The sequence below is a fragment of the Bos javanicus genome, chromosome 27 (genome assembly GCF_032452875.1).
Source record: "Bos javanicus breed banteng chromosome 27, ARS-OSU_banteng_1.0, whole genome shotgun sequence".
Lineage (NCBI taxonomy): Eukaryota > Metazoa > Chordata > Mammalia > Artiodactyla > Bovidae > Bos > Bos javanicus.
The window spans coordinates 37,064,557-37,087,053 of record NC_083894.1 but is presented as its reverse complement, the minus strand read 5'-3'; the positions used below and the strand labels follow the sequence as shown (position 1 = coordinate 37,087,053).

The 22,497-nt window shown below is 56.0% G+C and overlaps 1 protein-coding gene across 3 annotated transcripts in view; it reads right to left on the bottom strand.

The window, feature by feature from the left end:
• Positions 1–70: 70 nt before the first annotated feature.
• Positions 71–22,497, bottom strand: part of IKBKB (inhibitor of nuclear factor kappa B kinase subunit beta) — a 52,958-nt gene continuing 30,531 nt past the window's right edge. For 2 of the 3 annotated variants that reach the window (XM_061404590.1, XM_061404591.1), the window contains 16 exons: positions 20,816–20,904; positions 19,705–19,794; positions 16,922–17,046; positions 13,519–13,626; positions 12,223–12,352; positions 11,796–11,990; positions 11,128–11,242; positions 10,405–10,528; positions 9,709–9,860; positions 9,482–9,543; positions 8,396–8,505; positions 7,318–7,367; positions 7,132–7,231; positions 6,812–6,959; positions 4,994–5,121; positions 71–2,717 (listed from right to left, as the gene is read on the bottom strand). In XM_061404590.1, coding sequence (XP_061260574.1) covers positions 2,258–2,717; positions 4,994–5,121; positions 6,812–6,959; positions 7,132–7,231; positions 7,318–7,367; positions 8,396–8,505; positions 9,482–9,543; positions 9,709–9,860; positions 10,405–10,528; positions 11,128–11,242; positions 11,796–11,990; positions 12,223–12,352; positions 13,519–13,626; positions 16,922–17,046; positions 19,705–19,794; positions 20,816–20,904 — 2,186 coding nt within the window. In that variant the 3' untranslated portion in view covers positions 71–2,257. The remainder of the gene's footprint in view (positions 2,718–4,993; positions 5,122–6,811; positions 6,960–7,131; positions 7,232–7,317; positions 7,368–8,395; positions 8,506–9,481; positions 9,544–9,708; positions 9,861–10,404; positions 10,529–11,127; positions 11,243–11,795; positions 11,991–12,222; positions 12,353–13,518; positions 13,627–16,921; positions 17,047–19,704; positions 19,795–20,815; positions 20,905–22,497) is intronic. The other variant, XM_061404593.1, reaches the window with a different exon arrangement.

Below are 22,497 nucleotides of genomic sequence, written 5' to 3'. Positions count from 1 at the left end.
CATCAATATTACATGCACACGAGAGAAAAATAAAAGGTGTCATTGTCAAGTGAGTTGGGGAAACAGCGGATTTAGGCAGAATTAACCCAGTTTATTATCAAGGGACTTTCCTTCCTTCAGTAAACCAGTGCATAATGTGAATTTCTAAGAGGCACTTAAAGCATGAACCGTTGTTCCCCAAACTTCCTGTACATGGAACCCACGGTACCGCCTCCACGGAAGGCACTCTGTGAAACTTCTCGTCTGGCTTTCTTCTCCAACCAAACTTGCCTGCCTGGGATCATCCAAGCTCACCGTGCTGTCCTTCTGTTACACAGAGAAGCTTTTGTGAGACGGCAGAGAGGCAGCACGGGCTCTAGCACCGTTCGATTTCATCAAACGTTCCATTGCAGTTGGGTTTTTGAGTTTGTTAAGTCCTAACCAGAGGTATTATAAAAATAGACAGTGGGGTCTGAGTCATGTTGCAAAATAGAGAATCTGTTTTTTAAATACATTCACTAAATAATACCGTGAGAGGATACGAGGGGCGGGACCTCTCCCGTGCCCCCATGGCCGCACACAGGGCAGGGCTGTGGGCACAGGGGGTCAGCAGGCTCGTGGGTGACAGACACTCTTTCCGTCTTTCCTTCTTCTCCAAGGCAGCTCGCTCCCAGGACTCTTTGGGACCCGGAGGAAGGGAGATGCTGTTCCCTCCTGGCTCCAGACAGTCAGGCTGGATGGAAGGACCGCAGCCTGGCTGCAGGTTGCAGGTGGAAGGACGAATGTTAGCAGCAGTGAGATCAGAGGAGAAAGGAGGATGGGGCAGGGTGGGGTCCGGGGTTTCGAGGTCTGCTCAAGAGAAGCTGGATCCAGAAACTCGAGCTACACACACAGACCTCCTTTGGAGAGCAGGAGGGGTCAGGAGGAGACAGCTGGCACAGAGCGCCACTCAGACTGCGTCCTGGGAGCCAGTTGGGTGCAGCCACTGAGCCTGGAGCACTCCTTTCCCCTCACGGGGGCAGCGGTGGCCCAGGTGACATCTCCTACATGCCGCCCCCCCGCATCCACGTCCTCTGGGCCTCTGCAGCGGAGGAAATCCAGCAAGTGGACGAGCTGCTGGCTATGCCCATGGAGGGCCATGCCTTCGGTCCACGGTGACCGTAACGGCTGCTGGAGGAGCGCGATCCCTGTCTGGGTGCCGAGGATGCCGGCGCGATGATGCTGGGGCCTCGGGCCAGGCGGCCCATCAGGGCCAGGGCCGCCCACCGTCACGAGGCCCGCTCCAGGCTCTGCTGTTCCTCCTCCTCCGACTGCAACCAGCTCCAGTCTAGAGACTGAAAGTCAACGGGCTCATTAACAACCCCGTGGCCACCCAGGTACCTGGTTTTCTTCTTTGGGAGGCAACCAGCGCAATTTAGAAGGAAGGCTAGAGCCTTTAACTGACAGTCAAGTTTCTGCAAGGGACCCCAGAGCCGGAGCTACGTCTTCAAGATCGTGCAGGAGCTTATCTTCAGATGGGCGTGGAGCCCCTCAGACTCTGGCCAGGCGATTTAAGTGTTATTCCTGCAGCTCACAGCACTGACCTATGCTCACTGCATGCCCAGGTGCCCAGGGCTCGTCTCAGCTCTCCACCTCCAGGCTAACCAGGTGGAACCGCCTGGCCAGACTTCCTTTGGCAGAAGCAAATAGGCAGTGCAAGGATCAAATCATACAGGGCCCAGAGGAGGAAGAGCAGCAAGAAGGAGACACAGAAAGCCCCAAACCGGAGAAGGACACTTGAAGAAATAAGAGGTGATTACCATTGGCAGTGACCTCTCCGATCCTTCCCCAAACCGAGAAGTTCCGGAAACACTATCACGGGACTGTATTGGCAGGAAATGGCCATTAAAAGACCCAAGTGAACGAATAAGCATCGTCTCAGCAACCCACTCCAGTACTCTTGCCTGGAAAATCCCATGGACGGAGGAGCCTGTAGGCTGCAGTCCATGGGGTTGCTAAGAGTCAGACACGACTGAACGACTTCACTTTCACTTTTCACTTTCACGCACTGGAGAAGGAAATGGCAACCCACTCCAGTGTTCTTGCCTGGAGAATCCCAGGGACGGGGAGCCTGGTGGGCCACAGTCTATGGGGTCGCACAGAGTCGGACACGACTGAATCGACTTAGCAGCAGCAGCAGCAGCAGCAGCGGCGGCAAGTTCAGCTTTGCCTCGATGTCTCTGCATCTGGACTCATTTTTCTTTAGATCAGCTTCCCTAGAGCTAGGCTTGCTGAGTCCCTAAGCTCTGAGTCCCTGAGAGAGGGGGTGGTGACGGCTTTGTCCCTGGAGCCCAGCACCGCACCTCTGACGTGCATGCCCAGCAACTGCACAGAAGGGAAGAGCGGGAGAGAAGCCTTCCCACAGGGATGCTACCGGCCTCATAAGGACCATGTGCAGTGCGGATGAGAGGAGATAGAGCACGTAAGGTACCTGTGCTCGTTCAACAGTCGTCAGCCCTGTCATCATGATGAATAAGAAGGTTGTACCAGAAAATCGCAAGTGTACACTGAGATCAAGGCGGCAGGGCGTCACCTCTCTCTCAGCTTCTCCTCGTTTGCTGCAGAAAAGAAAAGGTGTGGAGCAGCGGGGGTCCCCGTGGGCCATTACCCTCAAACTCTGGTCCTGCTCCTTCATGGTGTCCTGCAGGGTGTTCTCCAGCTGGGTGCACAGGGTGTGAGCTTCAGCCACCAGGTCCTCACTGAAGAAAACAACTGGACTATTAGAATGCGGTCAGTGTGAACATACTTTTTCAAAAGTAATATATTACTGTGTACAAATATGCTAAAGGGCTTCTGGAAAGACTTTAAAAATTGAACGAATATTCTGAGTGTCTTAAAATACACGACACTGCCTCGAGATTTCATCTGTTCTTCTTGAGTGCTGTTACGGAAGCTCGAACCCAGCCGTGAGCATCGCCATTCACAACATGAGAAAGCAGAGGTCTGGCCTAATAAGAAAGCTCAGAGCCGAAGAGATTTCTTAGGCTCTCTCTAAACTGCCACCATCTGAAAATCTCTCCCAGATCACCTGTTTCACAGTTTTTGAAACTGACAAAGGCGTACAGACCACGAGACTTCCCCAGGTGTCCTCAGCTCTCTGAGACTGGGAGCGGCGTGTTCTAGGAACTGATTCATCTGCTGCGCTCTTGCCTTTCCTATGATGAGAAATGCACACGTCCCACCTTCTCTACAATAAGAAATGCACACGTCCCGAGAACAGGCCATGGCTGAGAAAGGCGAGACCAAAGCAAGCCATCTGTCCTGTTCTAACCTCGGCTCCAGGTGGGCAGACAGACGGCAGCCTGAGCCCCCAGGACACCTTTCCTAGAGCTTTGAGGATCTCGTGGAGGAACAGGACAAACCCAACAGAAAGGGCCTGCAGTTCCTCCTCTCACCGCAAAGGGGGCGCTGGTGAGAGGAGCAGAGCCCAGACTCATACACCGGCGGCCACTGCCCAGGCCCCAGAGGCCCCGGACCTGGTTACCACCCTCAAGGAGTTAACTGGAAGTTGGGGAGAGAATTAAGAATCCGACATGGGGAATTCTCTGGTGGTCCAGTGGTTAGGACTCTGCACTTTCACTGCCGAGGGCCCAGGTTCAGTATCTGCTTAGGGAAATACATTCTGCAAGCCAAGAGGCCAAAAAGAGAAATAGAGAAGAGAAAAAAAAAAAACAAAAAACCCCAAAACAGTACAGGTTACAAACTCCCTAAGTACAGGAACAGGACTTCTTGAAAACAGCTTTACTGAGATATATTCACAAACCATAAAATTCACCTGTTTAAGGTGCACGACTACACCCTTCTGGTGCACTTACGGCGCTGTGCAACCACCGCAGAGGTCTAGTCCTTGACCGTTTTCATCACCCAAGGGGAAACCCTGTACCCGGTGTCAGTCATTCCTCTCCCTCAGCAATCAAGTCTCCTCTCTAGTCTGTAGATCTGCCCTTAGGAATCAATTTTCACTATCTCCAGTGCCTGGGGCCCAGCAAGGGAAGGCTCTGAAGAAATGGGTGTGAGGCTGAACCAGAAACAAAAAAACCGCACAGGTGTCTCAGAAGACAGCGATCTGTGCGTATGTGTCCGGGCCGCAGAGAGGGTGGGAGGCAGGACTGGGGTGGAGGGAAGACACTCCGGGGAGGGCTTCAGCAGAGCCGAGGACCCGGGGCTCCAGGATGCAGGTGGGTTGGCCCGGCCTGGTTACCCAGGGCTGCCGATCCCGAACCGCATGTCCAGTGAGAGCCCAGAACCCACTGATGCTGCTGGTCTGGACCAGGCTCCAAGACCCCCGGGCAGAGCCAGGAGCTTCCTGGGAGCAGGGGTGAGCCTGGAGAGAACGCTTGGAGGCTGGAAAAGGCTCAGCCTTGGCCCCGAGGCAGCTGGCTGCCATGGCTGGTCCCTGAATATCCGGAAGAATAACTCAATCAAAACGGTCTCCCATGAAGACGGATTTGACCAGAGAGGGCCTGGGGGCAGCACTGGGCTGGAAGCAGAGAGGGAAAGCCTCACGGGAAGGGCTCTGAGGCTGCACTCCCAGCTCTGCAGCAGGGGAGTACGCAGCAGGCAGGGAGGGGTGAACGGGGGGTGGGGGGAGGAGGGGCCACAGGAGGGACCAGCAGTGCGTGGCTGGGGCGCGGTGACCAGCAAACACCCTCGGGGACCTGCTTCTGTGAGCAAATAGCGAGGGACGGATGAGGGGACGGCACAGGACTGGCCAGCACTGGACGGAAGGTTCCCATCCAGTGAGAGCAACTCGGCCTCAGGTAAGGACGCCTGGCTGGGCAGGTCACAAGCAGCGTTGTGAGCAACACACCACATCCACGCCCACAGCGCCCGGCACGGGGGACAGACACCAAGGGGCGCGCACAGCGCCACTGATGGGAGACGCTGGCCGCCACCAAGAGACCCACGCTTCTGTGCCCACAACTTCCCGATGCGCCCCGGACTTCGGTACTGGGCGCCGTGGATGAGGACTGACCTCTTCTCGGCGGCCTCGGGCAAGCTGTCGGGAGCCGTGCAGGGCTGTGACATCAGCTGGCAGGGGTGACTCAGGCGGGAGGCGTTCATGCTGTCCGGGCTTCCGCTGACGGGACCCCGGACCTTGCTCTAAAGGGCAAAACCGGAAAGAGAGTCAGTGGTCTGGGGGCAGAGGGATGACTGAAATTCTGCTTTCATGGCAGGGTGTTTTCTCGTGAAGACACCTGGCCACGAGACACATGCTCTTCCTGCAGAAATCAGGCAACATTGCCGTCTCATGGTTTGCATTTCGGCTTAGAAACTGCTTCTGCATCTGCAGGTGTAACTTTTTGATTGAGGGTTCTAAATACAGAGAGATCTGAGGGTTCTATTTCTTTTTTTTTTAATCAACCATTGGCCATTTAATTTTAAATTTTGGGGGTTCTAAATACAGAAAGATTTGAGAGTTCTATTTCTTTTTTAAAAAAATCAACCACTGGCCATTTAATTTTAAATTCTGGGGGTTCTAAATACAGAGAGATTTGAGGATTCTATTTCTTGTTTTTTAAATCAACCATTGGCCATTTAATTCTGTGTTTTTTTGGCTCTGCAGGCTCTTGATTGCAGTCATAGGCTTCTCTAGTTGTGGCCTGAGGGCTGAGTTGCCCCGTGGCACGTGGGATCTTAAGTGTCCTGACCAGTGAACAAACCCTCGGCCCGTGTTGGAAGGTGGATTCTCTACCACTGGACCGCCAGGGAAGGCCCTGAGGCTTCTCTTTCATTAGCTGGATTGCTTAACAAACCCTTACAAGGAAATGAGAAGGAAGGCGCGTTTACTCTTCCCAAGGAGAAGAGAAACACACGGAGGTCCTAGGTGACTTCCCGTGACTTGCGCCACATGGGGAGCAAGAGGCCGAGGTGTTTCCTGGGCTGCGGCAGCCGGCGCACCTGGAGCAGCGGGCCTCCCCGGCCTGTGGCCGAGTGGCTCTGCCATCAGCCTCCTCAGCCTTCCCGCCGCCTGCCAGCTCGATTCCAAGCTTTTCTCGGCTCTTCTCCAGTTTCTGTCCTGGGCTCTCTTCTGTGCTGCGGTTTCTCTCTGAGCAGCACTCAGTGGGATCACAGCTACACTGGGATGGTGGGCACACGCAGAGCGGGCCGAGCGCTGCACTGCACAGGCCTGGCTCAGGGCCCAGCAGGCACGCCCCTCGGGGGCTGCACGCAGGTCTCCAGGAACCCGGGGTGTGACCTCATTTGGAAAAAGCATCTTTGCAGATGTAGCTAAAGATACTGTGATGAGAACACTCTGGATTATCTGGGTGGGACCTAAACCCAGGGACAAGTGTTTTTACACACTCGACACAGAAAAGGATTTCTTTGGTGGTACAGCAGATGATAGTCCACCTCCCTACGCAAGGGACACGGGTTCGATCCCTGGTCCAGGAAGATTCTACGTGTGGCAGAGTGGCTAAGCCCAAGCACCCTGGAGCCTGTGCTCTACAACCAGAGAAGCCGTCTCAGTGAGAAGCCTGCACATCGCCAACTCGAGAGCATCCCCCACTCACGGCAACTAGAGAAAGCTTGACTGCAGCAACAGAGACCCAGTGCCGCCAACAAGAAACCAATTTTAAAAAGAGAGAGAGACGTAGAGAAGAGGGCCACACTGAGTCAGAGGCAGAGACTGAACTGATGCTGCCTCAAGCCAAGGAGTGCTGGAGCCAGTGGCGTCTGAGAAGCGGCGAGGAGGGATTCTCCCCTTGAGCCTCCCGAGGGGGCCCGGCCCAGCTGATGCGTGGACACCGACCCTGCCGTCTCCAGGACGGGCCCGCCCGGGCTCACTCACACACGCAATCTTCAGGAGGTTCCAGAGCTCCTTCTGCCGCTTCTCCTGCAGCCGCACCACCATCTTCTCGTCCTCGCTCATCAGGCTGACCACCTCCTCCACCTTGGGCAGCAGCTCCAGGGCCTTCTGCTTGCAGACCACGGTCTTACTGTGAAGACCAAGTGCGATGAGCTCCAGCCCGCCCGGTTTGGGGGGAGCAGGACGAGGCCCCAGCGGGGATGACTCCGCTCGGCCACTGCGGGTGGGAGCTCCTCCGGGGCCCAGGGGAGGGGACGGGGCCTCTCCTCGCTCCACCCTCTGAGGGGACAGCGGCCTGATACCTGAGCTGCGTATAAATCACTCGCACTTTCTTCTCAAAGCCTTGGATTGCCTGGAGGAGCAGCCGCACCATTTCCTGACTGTCACCATCAGTCCGCTGGTCTGCAAAGCGGGACGGAGACGCATGGTCTGTGGGGGGACCAGCCTGGTACCCGGGCAGCGGGGGACCCGGGCGGGGGCCCACTCACCTCTGGGCTTCTCCCTCAGCCTGCGGTAAAGCTCCCGCGCCTGCTCTTCCCTGAAACACACAAGGCAGAGGCTCCGTCAGCGCCCGAGCCCTGCCAGCAGCATCACCGCCTTCTGGACGCTGGGCGGGCAGTGCCCGAGCCCTGCCAGCAGCATCACCGCCTTCTGGAAGCTGGGCGGGCAGTATGTCCTGGCCGGAGGCAAGCACGCTCCCTGGGGATGTCACTGGCAAAACCCATGACAAAGGAAGACCCGGCTCACTGTCGAAATGCCAACTCAAAGCTCACAGTCAAGACTTCCTGAGAGTCCTCAGGACAGAAGCCTCCTCTGTCCCTCAGCGTTCCCCACCAACCTGGCCCCTGCAATTCAGAGGTGCGGGTCCTGAGTTCAGAAAACATGGCCTCTGAAACTCAAGCCAGGAGCAGACATGCCCTCCCCAGGGCCTGAACACAGTGAGACAGGCTGACGTTTCCAGGGGTTGACTTTTGTTTGAAAACCAGAGTAAAATAAAACACTGAATAACTTGACAAAATATAGGCTACAGATAATCACATTTCAAAGACTGGAGCCTCCGGTCCTAAGAGTCCTGGCAGAAGCATCAGAGGCCTGGCTGAGCCCCAGGGAGGCTCTCCTGGCGCCCCTGTCTGCTCCCAGAATGCAGGAGGGGCTGCTCTGCCCAGGGAGGGTCCCTGTAGCCGAGGCCAAGTCCTGATCATGACTCAAATGAAGAGTCAAGGTGCCACCTTCTAAGACTTACCCGACTCCTTCCCTTCCTACTTCCTGCTTCTCAGGCCACACCCAGGTTGGGATATGCTGGGCAGCCAGGCATCTAACCTGATGCTTTGGAGTTCACGAACCATGGCTCGGGGCGTTATCTGAACTGGTCCCCACAACTGTGAGGTCAGACAGCTCTTCTGTATCAGATGAGGCTCAGAGGGACGGAGGTTTGCCCGGGCCCAGCTTCTAGACGTGCCGAGAGGCCCTCCCCAGGACCAGGCTGCACGGGAGGGCGTGCTCCAGGGGAACTGCGCTTGAACAGCCCACCCGCCCGCCCGCGCATAGACACACACACACACTCACAGATCATCCAGCGTCCCGCCCTGCTTCCGGCCCATGGGGCTGCGCTGCAGGTCCACGATGTCTGTCTGCAGGGCCATCATCCGCTCCACCAAGTGCTTCACCTCGTTCTCCTGGAGACAGTGCTGCGCTGAGACTGAGCCCCGACGGACTCGGCCAGGGACACCTGAGCCTCACCACGGACCTTCAGCTGCCCGGCTAGAAGGGACACGGCCTTGGGAGTCTGCGGCTGGGATCTGGGCCTGCCACCCGCCAGCTCTGTGGCCCTGGGGCAGGTCACCCTGGCCCCAAGCTGCAGTCTCCCCCACCGGAAACTGGGGTGAGATGCGACGGGGCCCAAGAGGACCCAGCCTGGCCCCGGTGTGGAGACGAGCTGGGGCACACTCCCCTCTCCTAATTCGTCCTTGATCTCAAGGGTTACGCCCACGAGGACAGAGATCGGGGGGAGCGGTGGGGTGGCGTGGTGGCTCACGTCCCTGCGCCCGAACAAGGGGTCACCCACCTCGAACGAGGGGCATCGGCACCGATTTATAGAAACAGACACTTCGACACGGAGGGGAGGCTCCCTGCCCGAGTTCACTGGGCAGATAGATGGTGGAAAAGTCCAGGAAAAGGCCTTGGGGCCCAGGCTTCCCCCTGAGCAAGGTCCACCGGGGCACCCCGCCTCCCTGCCTGGCCTCACGATCAACACTTCAGCGGCATCTGACTCACAGCCCTCAGACTTGCCCCTTCAGACCCGTTCCTTCCTACAGGCTCAGTGTCCCGAGGAGGAAGTCAGGGCAACTTCTGACATGGCGGAGTGCTGCTCCTTTATGCAAAGGCCCTTCTCGCGGGAAGAGGTCTGCACTCCCCGGGACGTGTCACGTCGTAAGCCTGACTCAGATCTGTGTGGCTCCTGGACCAGACACACTGGGGACCTCTGCCTGGCACCCCCTACCTTCCAGCAAGTGCTAGCTGAGGGCAGAGAGCCTGGAGAGGAAAATGTGATTTTTGACACAGAAGCTGGACCGAGCACTCAGTGAGAAAGGGGAAAGATGGCAGGGAAGAGGGTGCCCTTGGCCAGGCTGGGGACCCCAGGGAGCCTCCTACCCGTCCGCAGAGCTCCACGGCCTGCTCCATCTCCCTCCAGGCTAGCAGCAGCTTGTCCGACGCTGGAGGAAAAACACGGAGGTGAAAACAATAGTTAAAAATAAAATGAAAACACCCCAAAACCAAGAAAGTAAAAAGGAACTCCATTATAAGAGGACCAAAAAAAAAATACTTGAGAAAGAAGAGTTTAATGGTCTCTCCAGACTGATTGCTAAGGACACACTCACTGATCCCAAACTCCGTCTGCTCCCTGTACTTCTCCAGGTCAATCTGGATACTGGTCTTAAAGAAGTCCAGCTTGGCCTTGAGCTGCTGAGACATGGAGGCCATGGAGTTCTTCATCTTGGACAGACAGCTGTTGTTCCGCAGCAGATTCATCCTGCAGGGGCCCCCGAGAGACACACCGTGGGCATGTTTGGGATCCAGGTACCACTTCCTGGACAATAATAAAAGTGGCCTCCAACACCTTGGCAGGCCCCTGCTGTAATTAGTATAATCATAACAAGAGCAGCCACTTATATCCATCACGACAATTTCCTGGCCCGTGGCGATGGGTGAGGCTCTGCTTCGAAACTAGAATTAGGTGAAGTGCCACGCAAAGGAACCCAGACCGGCCACAACCTGGGGAAGGAGTCAGCCTGGCCCGGCAGGGTGGCCTACCCGCAATGGAGCCAGGCCAGCCCTCTAGCCGGCTGCCCCCCCGCCCTGTCCACACCCCTGGCCCGTGCACTGACCACATGTGCCTGCTGGGTATAACAGGCCCTCCCTCCATCCCGCCCATCGACGGCTTCCCGCCCTTCCAGAGCAGCGTCTTCCCTCCTGCCCCTCCCGACGGTGGCTGACCCTGGGCCCCCGCCTCGGCCCCCGCCCCACGGCCAGGCACTGGGCACTCGGTACGCGGCGTCCTGCAGCTGGGCACCTACATGGCCGCGCGCTGGCCCTGCTGCAGGCGGCTGCAGTCTTCCTTCAGGGCCTGGATGCTGTGCCAGACTTGGCCCCACACCTTCCGCAGCTGGAAGAACGGGAGGTTCCTCTTGGGCTCTTGCACTGAACGGAAACACAGGCGACCGTCAGGGCGCAGTGCCTGCGGTGGACGACAGCATCCCACCCCTGGAGCCCTCTGGCTCTGTAACGGCTCGGCTATTACACAACCGCCTTGGGTGTTGAGCCTGCTTCCTGTTGCTCACATTTGCGCCCCGGGGTACACACACGTCCAAATTTACAGATACACAGAACACGTTGGAAGGAAGACTCAGGAGTCTGGTGGCAGTTTTCCCTGGGAAACTGGGGACATGGAGGGCTTACTCTTCACCGTGTTATTCTATCGTACCTTTTGCTATCTTGTGCATGTATCAATTCCTAACGTACAAAGACAACTTCACAAATAAGATGGTTTTGCGATTCAAGGTCAACAGCCTGTGGGCCATCTTCTCTGTCCTTTGTTTAGATGAGGTTGAAATAACTGAAGATGTCCTGTCCTGCCTCCGGCAGGGCTGCCCCTCACATGTGCGACTGAAGACAGCTGTCTGAGGACCGGGTGGACGCGCCTGCCTGGGGGGACCCCTCGCTTGGGCCAGGGCTCTCCCCCTAGCTTTGTCCCAAGAGCTATAAGTGATCGTCTTTTTAAAAGAATAGGCCGTGCTTACAGATGCAGCTGACGCTTTCAGGCTGGGGCTGTGGGGAGACCTGGCTTTCATAGGTGACCCTGCTGTTGTCAAAGAGGAAAACGAGGTCCATGTCCAGCGTGCGGCCCTCGTTCAGCTGCAAAGGGACCAGAGGCAAAATAAGGTCTCGCGGCCCCCACCACACCGTCCCCCAAGAAACGGGAGACTACAGAGCATGCTCGGCCAGGACGCGCCAGGTGCCCACCAGGCCTCTCCCAGCGCCTCTGGCCTCTACTGCCCTCGGCTGCTCCCTTTACGCTTATTACCTGATGCACACCTCATCTACCGCAGTACCTCCTGCTCTATCCTCTGTCTTTACCGCGTAACTCAGATGCCTGCCATCTCCTTTACTGTCCAGTGCCTCTTCCCCTGTGTTAAATCTGCAGCTCATTTTGTGCGGTGGTCAGCAAGGCACCGCACATGACAGGGGGGTCAAAAACAGTTTCGGCTGACGTGGAAGAATGAAGCGTCGCTTTGGCAGTAAGGGCAAAAGGCACTCCCAGTGGTCTGGAAGGTACAGCTAAAGCGTGGGGCGATCCGTGTCTCCTACCAAGCCCGCGGGATCTCGCGTTCCCACCTCAGAACGGGCAGGCGCCTGCCCAGTGGTGTGGCAGACGGGCCACCTGCCGCCTGCAGGAGGCCGGGCTCACCTTGCCGTCCGAGAGGCACTGGGCAGCAGGCTTGTCGGGGATCAGGGCCAGCCCTGCCTCCTGCAGCAGCTCCTGGTCCTCCTCGAGGATGCCTGTGTCCTGGCGGATGCGGGCCTTCAGGCTCTGCAGGCTCTCGTCCTCGGTCACGGGGTAGGTGTGCAGGGTGCCCGTGACCATGTTCAGGACATGAAGCAGCTGCAAAAACCCGGGGGGTCACGGGAGGGTCACAGGAGACATGGCTCAATGGGGACGCCTTCCTGCTGGCCCGGCTTCTCAGAGGCCCCGCCTGGGGTCCGCATGCCAGAATCTTTCCCTTCCTGTGGGTCCCCGGCGACGGCCTCACGACCCATCAGTCAGCAAGGGTCCCATCACACCCTCACAGGGGTCAGGGGGCCCATGGCCTGGGGCAGACTGGGCGCAGGCTCACCTTCAAGTTCAAGATGTCGTCCAGGGCCTTGAAGCAGCCGTTGGGCCCGTAGACGGGGTCCGTGCCCCTCTGGCGCGGGTGCCACATCAGCATCAGCTGCAGCCACTTCTCCAGCCGCTGGGCCAGGACGCTGAGGGGGCGGGGGTGTGTGTGTGCACCTGCGCACGTGTGCGAGGCCCAGCACCAGCTTCCCATCCCACATGTGTGCGTGCACGTGCATGAGGCCCAGCACCAGCTTCCCGGCGCACATGGGGACCGAAGAGCACACACGCTTCTCACGCCCCATGTGACCATCGCGAGACGGGGCCAAAGTGGTCCCTGAGGCTGAACCACCCTGAGGAAGGGTGAGCCTTCCCTTAACAAAATGAATCGCTCGGGGGCTCGACCTCTCCCCCCCACCCCCGCCATCGGATCTGCACAAACACCCTCCCGTCGGGGGCCTCTGGGCAGAGGGCCATGCGAGACCCTCCAGGCAGCTTTCCAGGTGCTGAGCAGCCCCGTCCCCCATCAGGAGCACTGCCCAACGATCTGGCCCCACACCGCCGGTTCGATCCATGTTGTCAGTCGCTCCCTGGAAAGCGTCTGAGGAGTTCACGCCGCACTGCTGGGCACCCCCAGCACCCCTCCCTGCCCCCCAACAGAAGCCCTCCAGAGGCCAACATCACCACCCGCTGCCTCTCCCTGGCCGCCCCCAAGTCTTTTCCCCTTGAAGAGCCTTCCTCTTCATCAACCTGCCCTGCCTATTGGTCCAGATCCTTCCAGGAAGTTCCAGCTCAGCTCCTCCACAGGGGACCCCCCTCCCCATCCTCCACAGACTCATGGAAACTGAGCCTCGTGCCTCGACATGGGGCTGCTGGCTGCTGTCTCCTGAACCATCTCCCGGTTCTGGTAAGATGACCTGACGGCTCATATTCTGGTTCTGAGACCAGACTGCTATGCTGTTCAAATGCAAAGGTTTATTTATTGGCAGTAACACAGTGCCAGGCTGCAGAAGGACGGGCAAAGAGCATAAGGGGCAATTCCCTACCCTTCAGAGGCTTACAGCTGACCAGGAGGTAAGCCCTCTGCCAGACCAAACGCCTGCAAGGCAGAGCCACCACGGCTGAGGAGGGCGACAAGCGGTGCTGGGAACCCAGGAGGTGACTCCAGACGGGTGGGGTGGGGACGGCGTGCTAAGACCGAGATGGACGATGGCAGGACCTGGGGTCAGAGCTGCCGGGGACGTCGGCCCCAACCCCCGTCTTTAGAAAGGAAGGACAGGCCGCAGAGGAGGAGGAAGAGAGGCCGGGGGCGTACCTGTTGAGGTTGTTGGGGTGCGGCAGCGAGCTGGAGAACTTCACGGCCCCGTTCAGGTCCTCGCTCACCACGATGTCCATCTCGCTCTTCTGCCGGACTTTGGAGTGCCTGTGGACGTGGGGGGACTGTCACGCTGCGTGTAGCCTTCACGCTGCGTGTACCGTCACGCTGCGTGCAGTGACCCTGATGTAAGCGGGTGCCCAACAGCCCCTTACATGGGTGACCTTCCATTTGACAACCAGAGAGGATCCCCCTGGGGGCTATTGAACCACTCGTGAGGCCCAGCAACCCGCTGGGATGCTTCTTTGGGAGGTTAAGGGCATCGGTACTGCCCGGTGAGAGTCAGGAACCTGCGGGCTTGTACCGCTGTCTCCTGACCGCACCCCGGCCCATCTGGCTTGTTCTTTTACTTTCCATCTAACACAGAGAATGAAGACAGGACATCTGCACCACGGTTCCTTCACGTGCCATCTGCACACACCACGCACTTCCCTCTAAATGCAATGGCTATGCCTGACTTCTAAAGGCAAGTGAAGCACTAACGTTTTCCAACTAGGAGACCCTTTAGATGTATCTGAAGTAGTGTTTAAGAAAAAAGATTTTAAACTGGCTTCACATGTTCTCTGCGACGCTTCACAGAGAATCAAGAGCTGACAGTGAATGCAGCCTTCTCCACCCGAGACCTCTGTGGGGTAGGCAGTTTTCAGTTCCCCACCCCCCACCCTCACCAGGTCAGGAAATGACCTGCCCAAGGTCACACACTAGAGAAAGACAGAACCAGGGACTTGGAGCCAAGGACAGGTGCTCCTCCTACTCCATCTGAATGTCCACGTCCTTCCTTTCCAGAAAGACACTGAAGATTCAGTTGGAAAATGCTTTAGCCTGAAGTCTCATTGGCAGGGGGGGTAAACTGAGCCACGTGGAGAACACGGAGCCTGGAAGAGCCAGGGTGTGGCTTGAATCTGCCTGCTGGAATCAGGCTGTCATGACACACAGTGGGATGGTACTCTGATAGAAACTCAAGTCTGTCCACGGGAAATCACACAGATAAATGAAAGGATGCCGAGTGAAACGCTCACTGCTTAGGCTGATTCTAAAATGTATTTTCAAGACTGGTCCTTCAAAGCAGCTTTATGATAGAATAATAAAGCTCAAATTGCATTTGTTCTGAAATTACTATCTACCTGCCGTTTGAGATGAGACTGAAATTGTTAAAGTTGCCTAAGGCATTACAGGCAGACCAGACAGGCACGTCTCACAAACTCTCGGGTTTCAGAGATGCGTGCTTGGAAGTGGTCACCTGGCCTCCCAGCAACGTGAGGGAGGCTGGCTCTGCAGACAGCCGGGCCATCAGGGATGGTTTCAAATGGCATTTCCTCTAGTTCTGATGGCTTCTGATTCACCTTGCTATAAATAATGGAAACGCTCAACATTTGAACAGAACTGCAGTCGTCCCTTGGTGAGTTAAAAACACAATGCATGTATAGACAGTTTAAAGTGACTGTCATGACGGTCGCATGATGCAGTGTGACTGTTAACGCAAGGAGCTAAGTCAGTGCCACAGAGCCCAGCTCAGGGCGCTGCTTGTGCTAACGTCAGTCCCCACGGGAGGGCGCCCTCCGCCACATCAGCAGGCCCCTCGGGCATGGAGACCGAGCCTGGGTCATCCTTTCCTGTGTTTGGTGTGTAAACGGTGACAGAACTGGACTGCGTCACAGAAAGCTACTCTTCTTGAACCGATTTCAAAGGCTATGTCTTGGTCCTGCAAATAAACATTCTCATGATGTAAGTACCTGTGTCCTTTGAGAAAGTCTGTGTTTTTGGTACTCCCAGGAAGACACTGAGAAACGGCCAGTGCTGCCCCACAAAGGGGGCAGGGGGAGAGGACCTTTGCATGTTCCTGGTGGAAATGTTATTCATACAAACTTTCTGTGGAGCACGTTGTTAGTACAAACCAAAAACCTTGAACACGTGCACAATCTGGTATGTTGATCCCATTTCTAGGAACTTAACCCAGGGAAATACCTGTGGATAGACCAGGATTTCCCTGAGCTATTTGAGTTAAGTGTGAAAGGCAGGTTCTGTGAGAGCACGTATGGTAACCTACTTTGTTTTTTGAACAAACACAGGCACACAGGAGAAGAGTCTGGAGACGGAGGAATGTTAGTGGCGGCGGGAGGAAATTCTCAGTGTAAAAACCCTGGACAAGTACTCACAGGGCAGCGTGCCTGCGATGTCATCAAGAGGCGAGAAGGGGTGAAATCCACAAATGAGCCAGCGGGCAGATACATGCCGGTCACTTGTGGATGTACAAAACAGCCCTGAGGTGGGCCCAAAGCCAACAGTGCCAGGCGTGCGTGGGGGGGCGGGGGGCGGATACCAAGCAGGTGGCGTGGGATGACTTTTCCCTCTTCTGCTTTCTGAAGGATGAACCCCGAGAACTTAGCACTGCTCCAAACACTAAAACTGGAGATAAAAAATCCTGGACAATGGTCCTATCGTTTCAGTGTGTGGTCCCTCAAGGAATCACCGTGAATGAACCCTAATGGGTTCAAGGGAACATGAACTTTTAAATGATGCATTTCAGTAATGATTAACTTTTATGTATATAATGAACCACATATTAGTATTACAATTAGAAGAAAAGTTTAAAAATACAGAGTCGTTTTTAAAACCTTGATCATATTCCTTATTAGAAAATATCTTTTCGGCAGTGTACCAGGTCCACTGTCTGATGCTTTTAAATCCAAATTTCATAGTTTCTGGTCTTTCGTTTAGATCTTTAATCCACTTTATTTTTGTGTACAGTGTTAGAAAGTGTTCTAGTTTCATTCTTTTACCAATACAGTATATTAATGCATATAAATGGAATTTACAATGATGGTAACAATGATTCTATATGCAAAGCACCAAAAGAAACACAGATGTGAAGAACAGACCATTGGACTACGTGGGAGAAGGCAAGGGTGGGATGATATGAGAGAACAGCCCTGAAGCGTGTATACTGCCGTATGTAAAAAAAAATTTGTACTGAGGTGCAGTAATATTTGTCCACAATAAACTTCCATGTACATACGTCCCGTTATTTGTCCTGTGAACGTGCCCTTTGCTTGTTTACCACACACACACACACACACACACACACACTCTGTAAACACACTGGCTTCCTGCCCTGCACAGAGCAGTCATTTACAGGATGGGATTTGGGCTGTTAAGGTTCAGAATCCAGGGCTCTTGGAGCTCAGGCTGTGCTCACGCCAGGTCCCAACAGGACTTCCTTGGGGTCACAGGTCACAGGGGTCTCAGGCCCGGACTGGGGCGCCCCACGAGACCGGGAAGGGGAGGCGGCATCTGGCAAAGGCAGGGGACACCCTCCCGGGGGGCGGGCCCGGGGCTCACTCACCACTGCACGGGCTGCCAGTTGGGCAGGAAAGGCCGGAAGCCGGTGATGCACTCGAAGGCCAAGGTGCCGAAGCTCCAGTAGTCCACGGTCACCGTGTACTTCTGCTGCTCCAGCAGCTCGGGGGCCTGCGGGGACGGGGGGCACACACCTGAGCTGAGCCCGCGCTGAGGGGCCACCACGGGGGAGCACCCAGCACCCTGCCCTGCCCCACGCTTCCCGGAGGCGCCCGGCACCCTGGCCTGCCCCACGCTCCCCGGACCCCGCGCTGAGGGGCCACCATGGGGGGGTGCCCGGCACCCTGGCCTGCCCCACGCTCCCCGGACCCCACGCTGAGGGGCCACCATGGGGGGGTGCCCAGCACCCTGGCCTGCCCCACGCTCCCTGGACCCCGCTCTGAGGGAAGAGGTGGCCACGAATCGGAGGGTAGAATCTAGACTCTCTGATCTCATCCCATCCCAGGGCTGAAAGAAGGGCCTGCGGCAGGGGCAGGGGGGTTTTGGTGTGCTGTGCACCCTTCTCCCGGGCGCCGTGCAGGGCCACAAAGGGAAGTGATCCAGGCCACACAAACCCAGGCACAGCGTATGCAACGAATGCCGGCCAACCCCCTAACGCGGTTCACGATGGGACAGAATGTCACAGTCGAGCAGGGAAGGCCAGCTGCCCAAGCAGTCAGGCTAGGGTGACAGGAAGCTTCCCAGCACAGGCGGGGCGGGGCCGGCTCAGGGTGCCTGAGGGCAGACGTTCCGGAAAGGACCCTGAGGCGTGCAGGCAGGACTGAGCCCAGGCTGGGGGCAGGCAGGACACGAAGGACCACAAGCCAAGACGAAACGCGTGGGACGGTCAGGTCGGCCTCTGTGTCTGGTTCTGGACAGAAGTTTTGGCCCTGCGAATGGTCAGAGCTCAGGCCCCGCATTCACTGGCACTGAGCCGACAAGGGGTCCAGAGGACACAGGGCAGGACCCTCAGGACCCCGCTCCATGGGCACAGGTACTGAGTCACAGCCCCAGGTCCCCACCCTGAAACCTCTACCCACCAGAGCAGGGGATGAAAGGACAGCGTCCACTGCCCAGCGGGGGTTAATGGGAGTGTGGATGCACTCACAAGGACCTTCTCTTTTTTATGTAAGACCCAAGTAGGCTATTTAAGCTCACGGAGCCCAGGGGCTTTCAACTTTCTTTCATTTTTCTTTTATAAACCGCAGACTCCGTTATTCAGTCCACATTTCCTGGTCATCACTTACATGCAATCTACCACTAAGTCCTGCTGAACCTGTTCCGGCCTTTCTTGTTTTTTTTGTTATTTGTTTGTTTGCTGGTGTTTTGTTTTGTTTTTGCCGCACTGCATGGCTTGTGGGATCTTAGTTCCCTGACCAGGGATCAAACTCTGGCTCTTGGCGGTGAAAGCGCGGAGTCCTAACCTCCCCAGGGAGGCCCCTCTCTCAGGCACTTCTTGAGCCGTCCTCCACATCCTGACGCTGCCCACCGGCTCAGACTAGCCCGCCCCAACGGCCTCCATACCACTCGCCTGCTGCCTGCAGCTCACCCTCCACATTGTGCCAAGTGTGGTCTCTTCTGAAGGTAAACCTGACTCTTCTCACGCCCAAGACCCTTCACCATCCCTCCAGAGGTTTCAGGATCAAGTCTGGAGTCTCTAACGCAGCCAGCGAGGCTCTGAATGACCTGTCCCCCGCCTCCCTCTCCAGCCTCAACCCAAGATGGCCTCCTCCTTCTCTGGTTCCGGCCGTGCCTTCTGGGCGCCTCCTGCTGCCCCACTGCCTGGAGCTCCCTCTTCGCACCCCCAGTACCTGGACGTGCAGGCCCAGCACCGGGTCCCCCTAACGTGTCACAACATCCCGCGCTCTCCCTTCGCAGTCCTTATCACAAGTCCAACCGCTTCATCATCTGTGTACCGGGGCCTCGTCCACCTTCTTCCTAAACTCTAAAACGACGCTTGCAGCTTGTCTGCAGGACGTGAGGAAGAGCTTCCAGGAAAAACAGGTTTGGGAAGCACTGGGTTCCAAGAAAAGTGGCTTTCTTGGTATAAGAAAGAAATACATTTAAGTGCAAGTTTGATGTATGAAGCAGGGCACCCAGAGCCAGCGCCCTGTGACGACCTGGAAGGATGAGGTGGGGAGGCCAGCAGGTGGCGGGGGACTCAGGATGTGGGCGCACACATGTATGCCTGTGGCTGATTCATACTGATGTGCGGCAAAAACCATCACACTATTGTAAAGCAATTATCCTCCAATTAAAATGAATAATTTTTTTAAAAAAGCCTTAAATATATGCATGTGCAATGTGGCTTCCCCCCACAAAAAAAAAAAAACATAAAAAGGAAAAACTACAGGTGGTCAGTATTTCTTTGATGAATGGGGGACTCAAATAGAGCCACAACATTCAGACCAAATAAGAAGAAGAAAGGGTGGGAGCTGGAAGCCAGCCCTCTGCTCGTGGCCCTCGAGATGTGGCATGGGAACGGAGAGCCCTTTGGAGCAGCGGGAGCCTGGTTTAAACTCTCTGGGCTAGAACACCGCAGCATGGGGGGTCACGGGACGCGCGCAGCCCAGGAGCAAAGCCCTTTAGACATGAGAGGATGACTGCGCCCCGCCTGGGCCTCTGGGAGGACGAGGAGTCTGACCTCACACACCAGTGTTTCCTGTGCCTCCAGGAGTCATCCAGAGAGCCGGCAAGCTCAGACGGCAGAAGGTGAGGGAGGAAGCAGAGCCCTGCGGCCATGGCCTCCAGAGAGAGGCTGATGCGCAGACCTGGGAACCCGCCTCTTACCAGGTACTGCAGGGTCCCCACGAAGGACGTGCAGAGGCTGCCCTGGTCCAGCTCCTTGGCATATCCCAGGTCAATAATTTTGTGTATTAACTGGAAGAAAAATCAAGGAGGGGGAGACATCTGAGGGCTCCGGAGTCCGCTGTCCTTCAAGAATCCTGAGCACCTCTGCTGGCACAGAGGGTGTATCTCTGGATTCCCAGTCCTAAGACCCCAAGCGCCGAAGGACCGCCAAATAGGCAGGAGAATGCCCTAGACGAGGTAGGTTCAGGCAAAAGAAACAACGTAGAAACGCCAGGCGCGTGTCCCCCCTTGCCTGGCGAACACCTGCTGGAGGAAGGCCAGAATTCGGTGACCACGCACCCCGAATTCGGGACTGCGAACCCTGGACTTGCCGTGACGTGAAGGACCAGGTGGGCTTCCTTCTCAGTAAACACCTTAAATTCTCCAACCTCCGATAGACTGCCGGGAATGGGTGTGAACAGGGACAGAGGTGAGGGCCAGGATGGGCGTGGGTTACGCTGACGGAAGCCGCGGGGGAGAGATCAGACGGCCCACGGCTGAGCGGCTGCATTCCACTCGTCTGAGCCCTGCTCGCCACCCAGCTGAACAAACATGGCCCAGCCCTGCGGGGAGGTGATCCCACACCTGAGCGGGGGGGCCCCTGAGAGCTCTGGGGAAACTGCAGGCTGGACCGGGCCAGCTCCAAATACATCCTTTCGGCCACGAGCTGGGTTCTCTGTGAGCTTCAAAAGCTGAGGCTCCCAAACAAACGGAAAACAAAAAACATCTGTTTCCAAGAAGTGCGAGGCCCCAAGGCTGGAGGGCGTGGCAGGTGGAAGACAAACACTATTTTTCTTATCAGATTCCTGCATCTTGGGATGGTTAACAATGTGGTCTGTTCAAACTGGCGTCAACTTGCGAGCCAGAACTTGGTGCTGGATTTTGTTTCGATTCAAAGAGCAGTCCCAGAGAATCAAAGCAAACGCATGAGCAAGGAAACCCAAACGTAAGCAGGCACGCAAAGTGCATTCCTCGCCCCCGCTGCCTGCCCCCAGCTGCTCAGCCCACGCTCCCCCGCCCCTCCCCGAGGCTGGCCCGCAGGGTCACTCACTCTCTGCTCCCCTTGCTGCAGGACAATGTTTTCTGGCTTCAGATCCCGATGGATGATTCTGTTCTCATGAAGGTATCGAAGTGCAGAGGCTGAGAGGGTGGAAAGGGGAGTGAGTTCCCGTTAAGCCTGGACGATGCCTTTTACTCGGCATTGCCTTCCCAGTGAAAGATGGTTATTGCGTGTCCCGGACACACACCCCGACTCCGTGCAGGGGCTCACAGCGGGGGCGGTGGGGGACAGGCCCACAGACGCCCAGCCAGTGAAGGGAGGGAGACCTGGCTACGTGAGCATTACTTGGGCCAGCACCAGAATCTGCCTGGTTCGGGTAAAGAACTCCGAGCCTTCCATCCACGAGGTCACCACCTCCCGTTTCGAGCAGCGGTTCTCAAACAGCACAGCCCAGTCCAGCAGCATCAGACTTGGTACACAGAAACGCCAAACCCTCGGGTCCCGCCCCAGGTGGAGTGAATCAGAAACTGGGGGGGGACCCGGCAGTCTGCTCTCTATCAAGCCCTCCAGGAGGTGCTGATTAACTTTGAGACGGGGACCTTCTCTGGTCTAGAGGCTCGAAAAGTAAATTCTGCAGGGTGGGCAAGGGAGACGGGCCCTCTGGGCAGACAGCACTTGGTCATCGGATGCAGAGGATGCAGGGCAGAGCTGCCTCCAGGGAGGAAGCGGGGTAGGGTGCCTAGAAGGGGAGAATGGGGGGCGCCTTCAATACATCTGCCGGTCCAGCGTGCGTCTGCCATGTGCCCCGTCCTCTGCTGGGCTCTGAGGGCCGTGAAATAAGGGAGGACGTGGTTCCCAACTTTAAAGCGCTCAGACTCTAGCTGACAAGGAAGCAGCCCGCACCAGCCAGCTCACTCGCTACTGCAGCCTCTGCTGTGAAGAACAAACGTGACCACGTGAGCCAGGACGGCCAAGGCTCAGACCATCAGGATGTGGCTTTTACCCCTAAGAGAGGTTTTAACAGAAGTCATAACAACCTGGATGTACCACAGATGAAAGAAACAAGAAGTATTAGAAAGAGATAAAATGATCTTTATCTGGAAATGATCTGACTCTAAGCGTAGAAGACTCAATAGACTAAAAACTGGGGAAAATGTAGTAAGTTGTCTGCAAGCAAAACAAGTAGATACAAATCAACAGTTTTTGCCCTGTCATAGATCCAGTTGAAAGGAAAAAAAAATCCCATTCACACTAACAGCAAAAATTCTAAAGTACCACAGGATAAATTTAGCAAAAAAAAAAAAAAAAGCGTCATGGGAGGAAAACTATATGGCATTAAAAAAAAGCTAAACAAATAACACAAAGAGGTTTTAAAAGTTTGTGGCAACTAGAGAAAAGAGTACTGAGGGTCCTTAAACAGCTAAAAATAAAGTTACCAGATGAATCGTATATTACTATCTCTAATAAAACTCTAATTCAAAAAGATACATGCACCACTGCATTCACTGAAGTGCTATTTACAACAGCCAAACACGGAAGCGACCTAAACATCCATCAACAGATGAATGATGAAGAAGATATGGTACACGCACGATGGAGTATCACTCAGCCATGAAAAAGAACGCAACAATGCCTTGCAGCCACATGGATGGACCCTGAGATTATCACAGTAAGTGAAACAAACCAGGCAGACAAAGATGAATATCACATGGTATCACTTACCTGTGGAATCT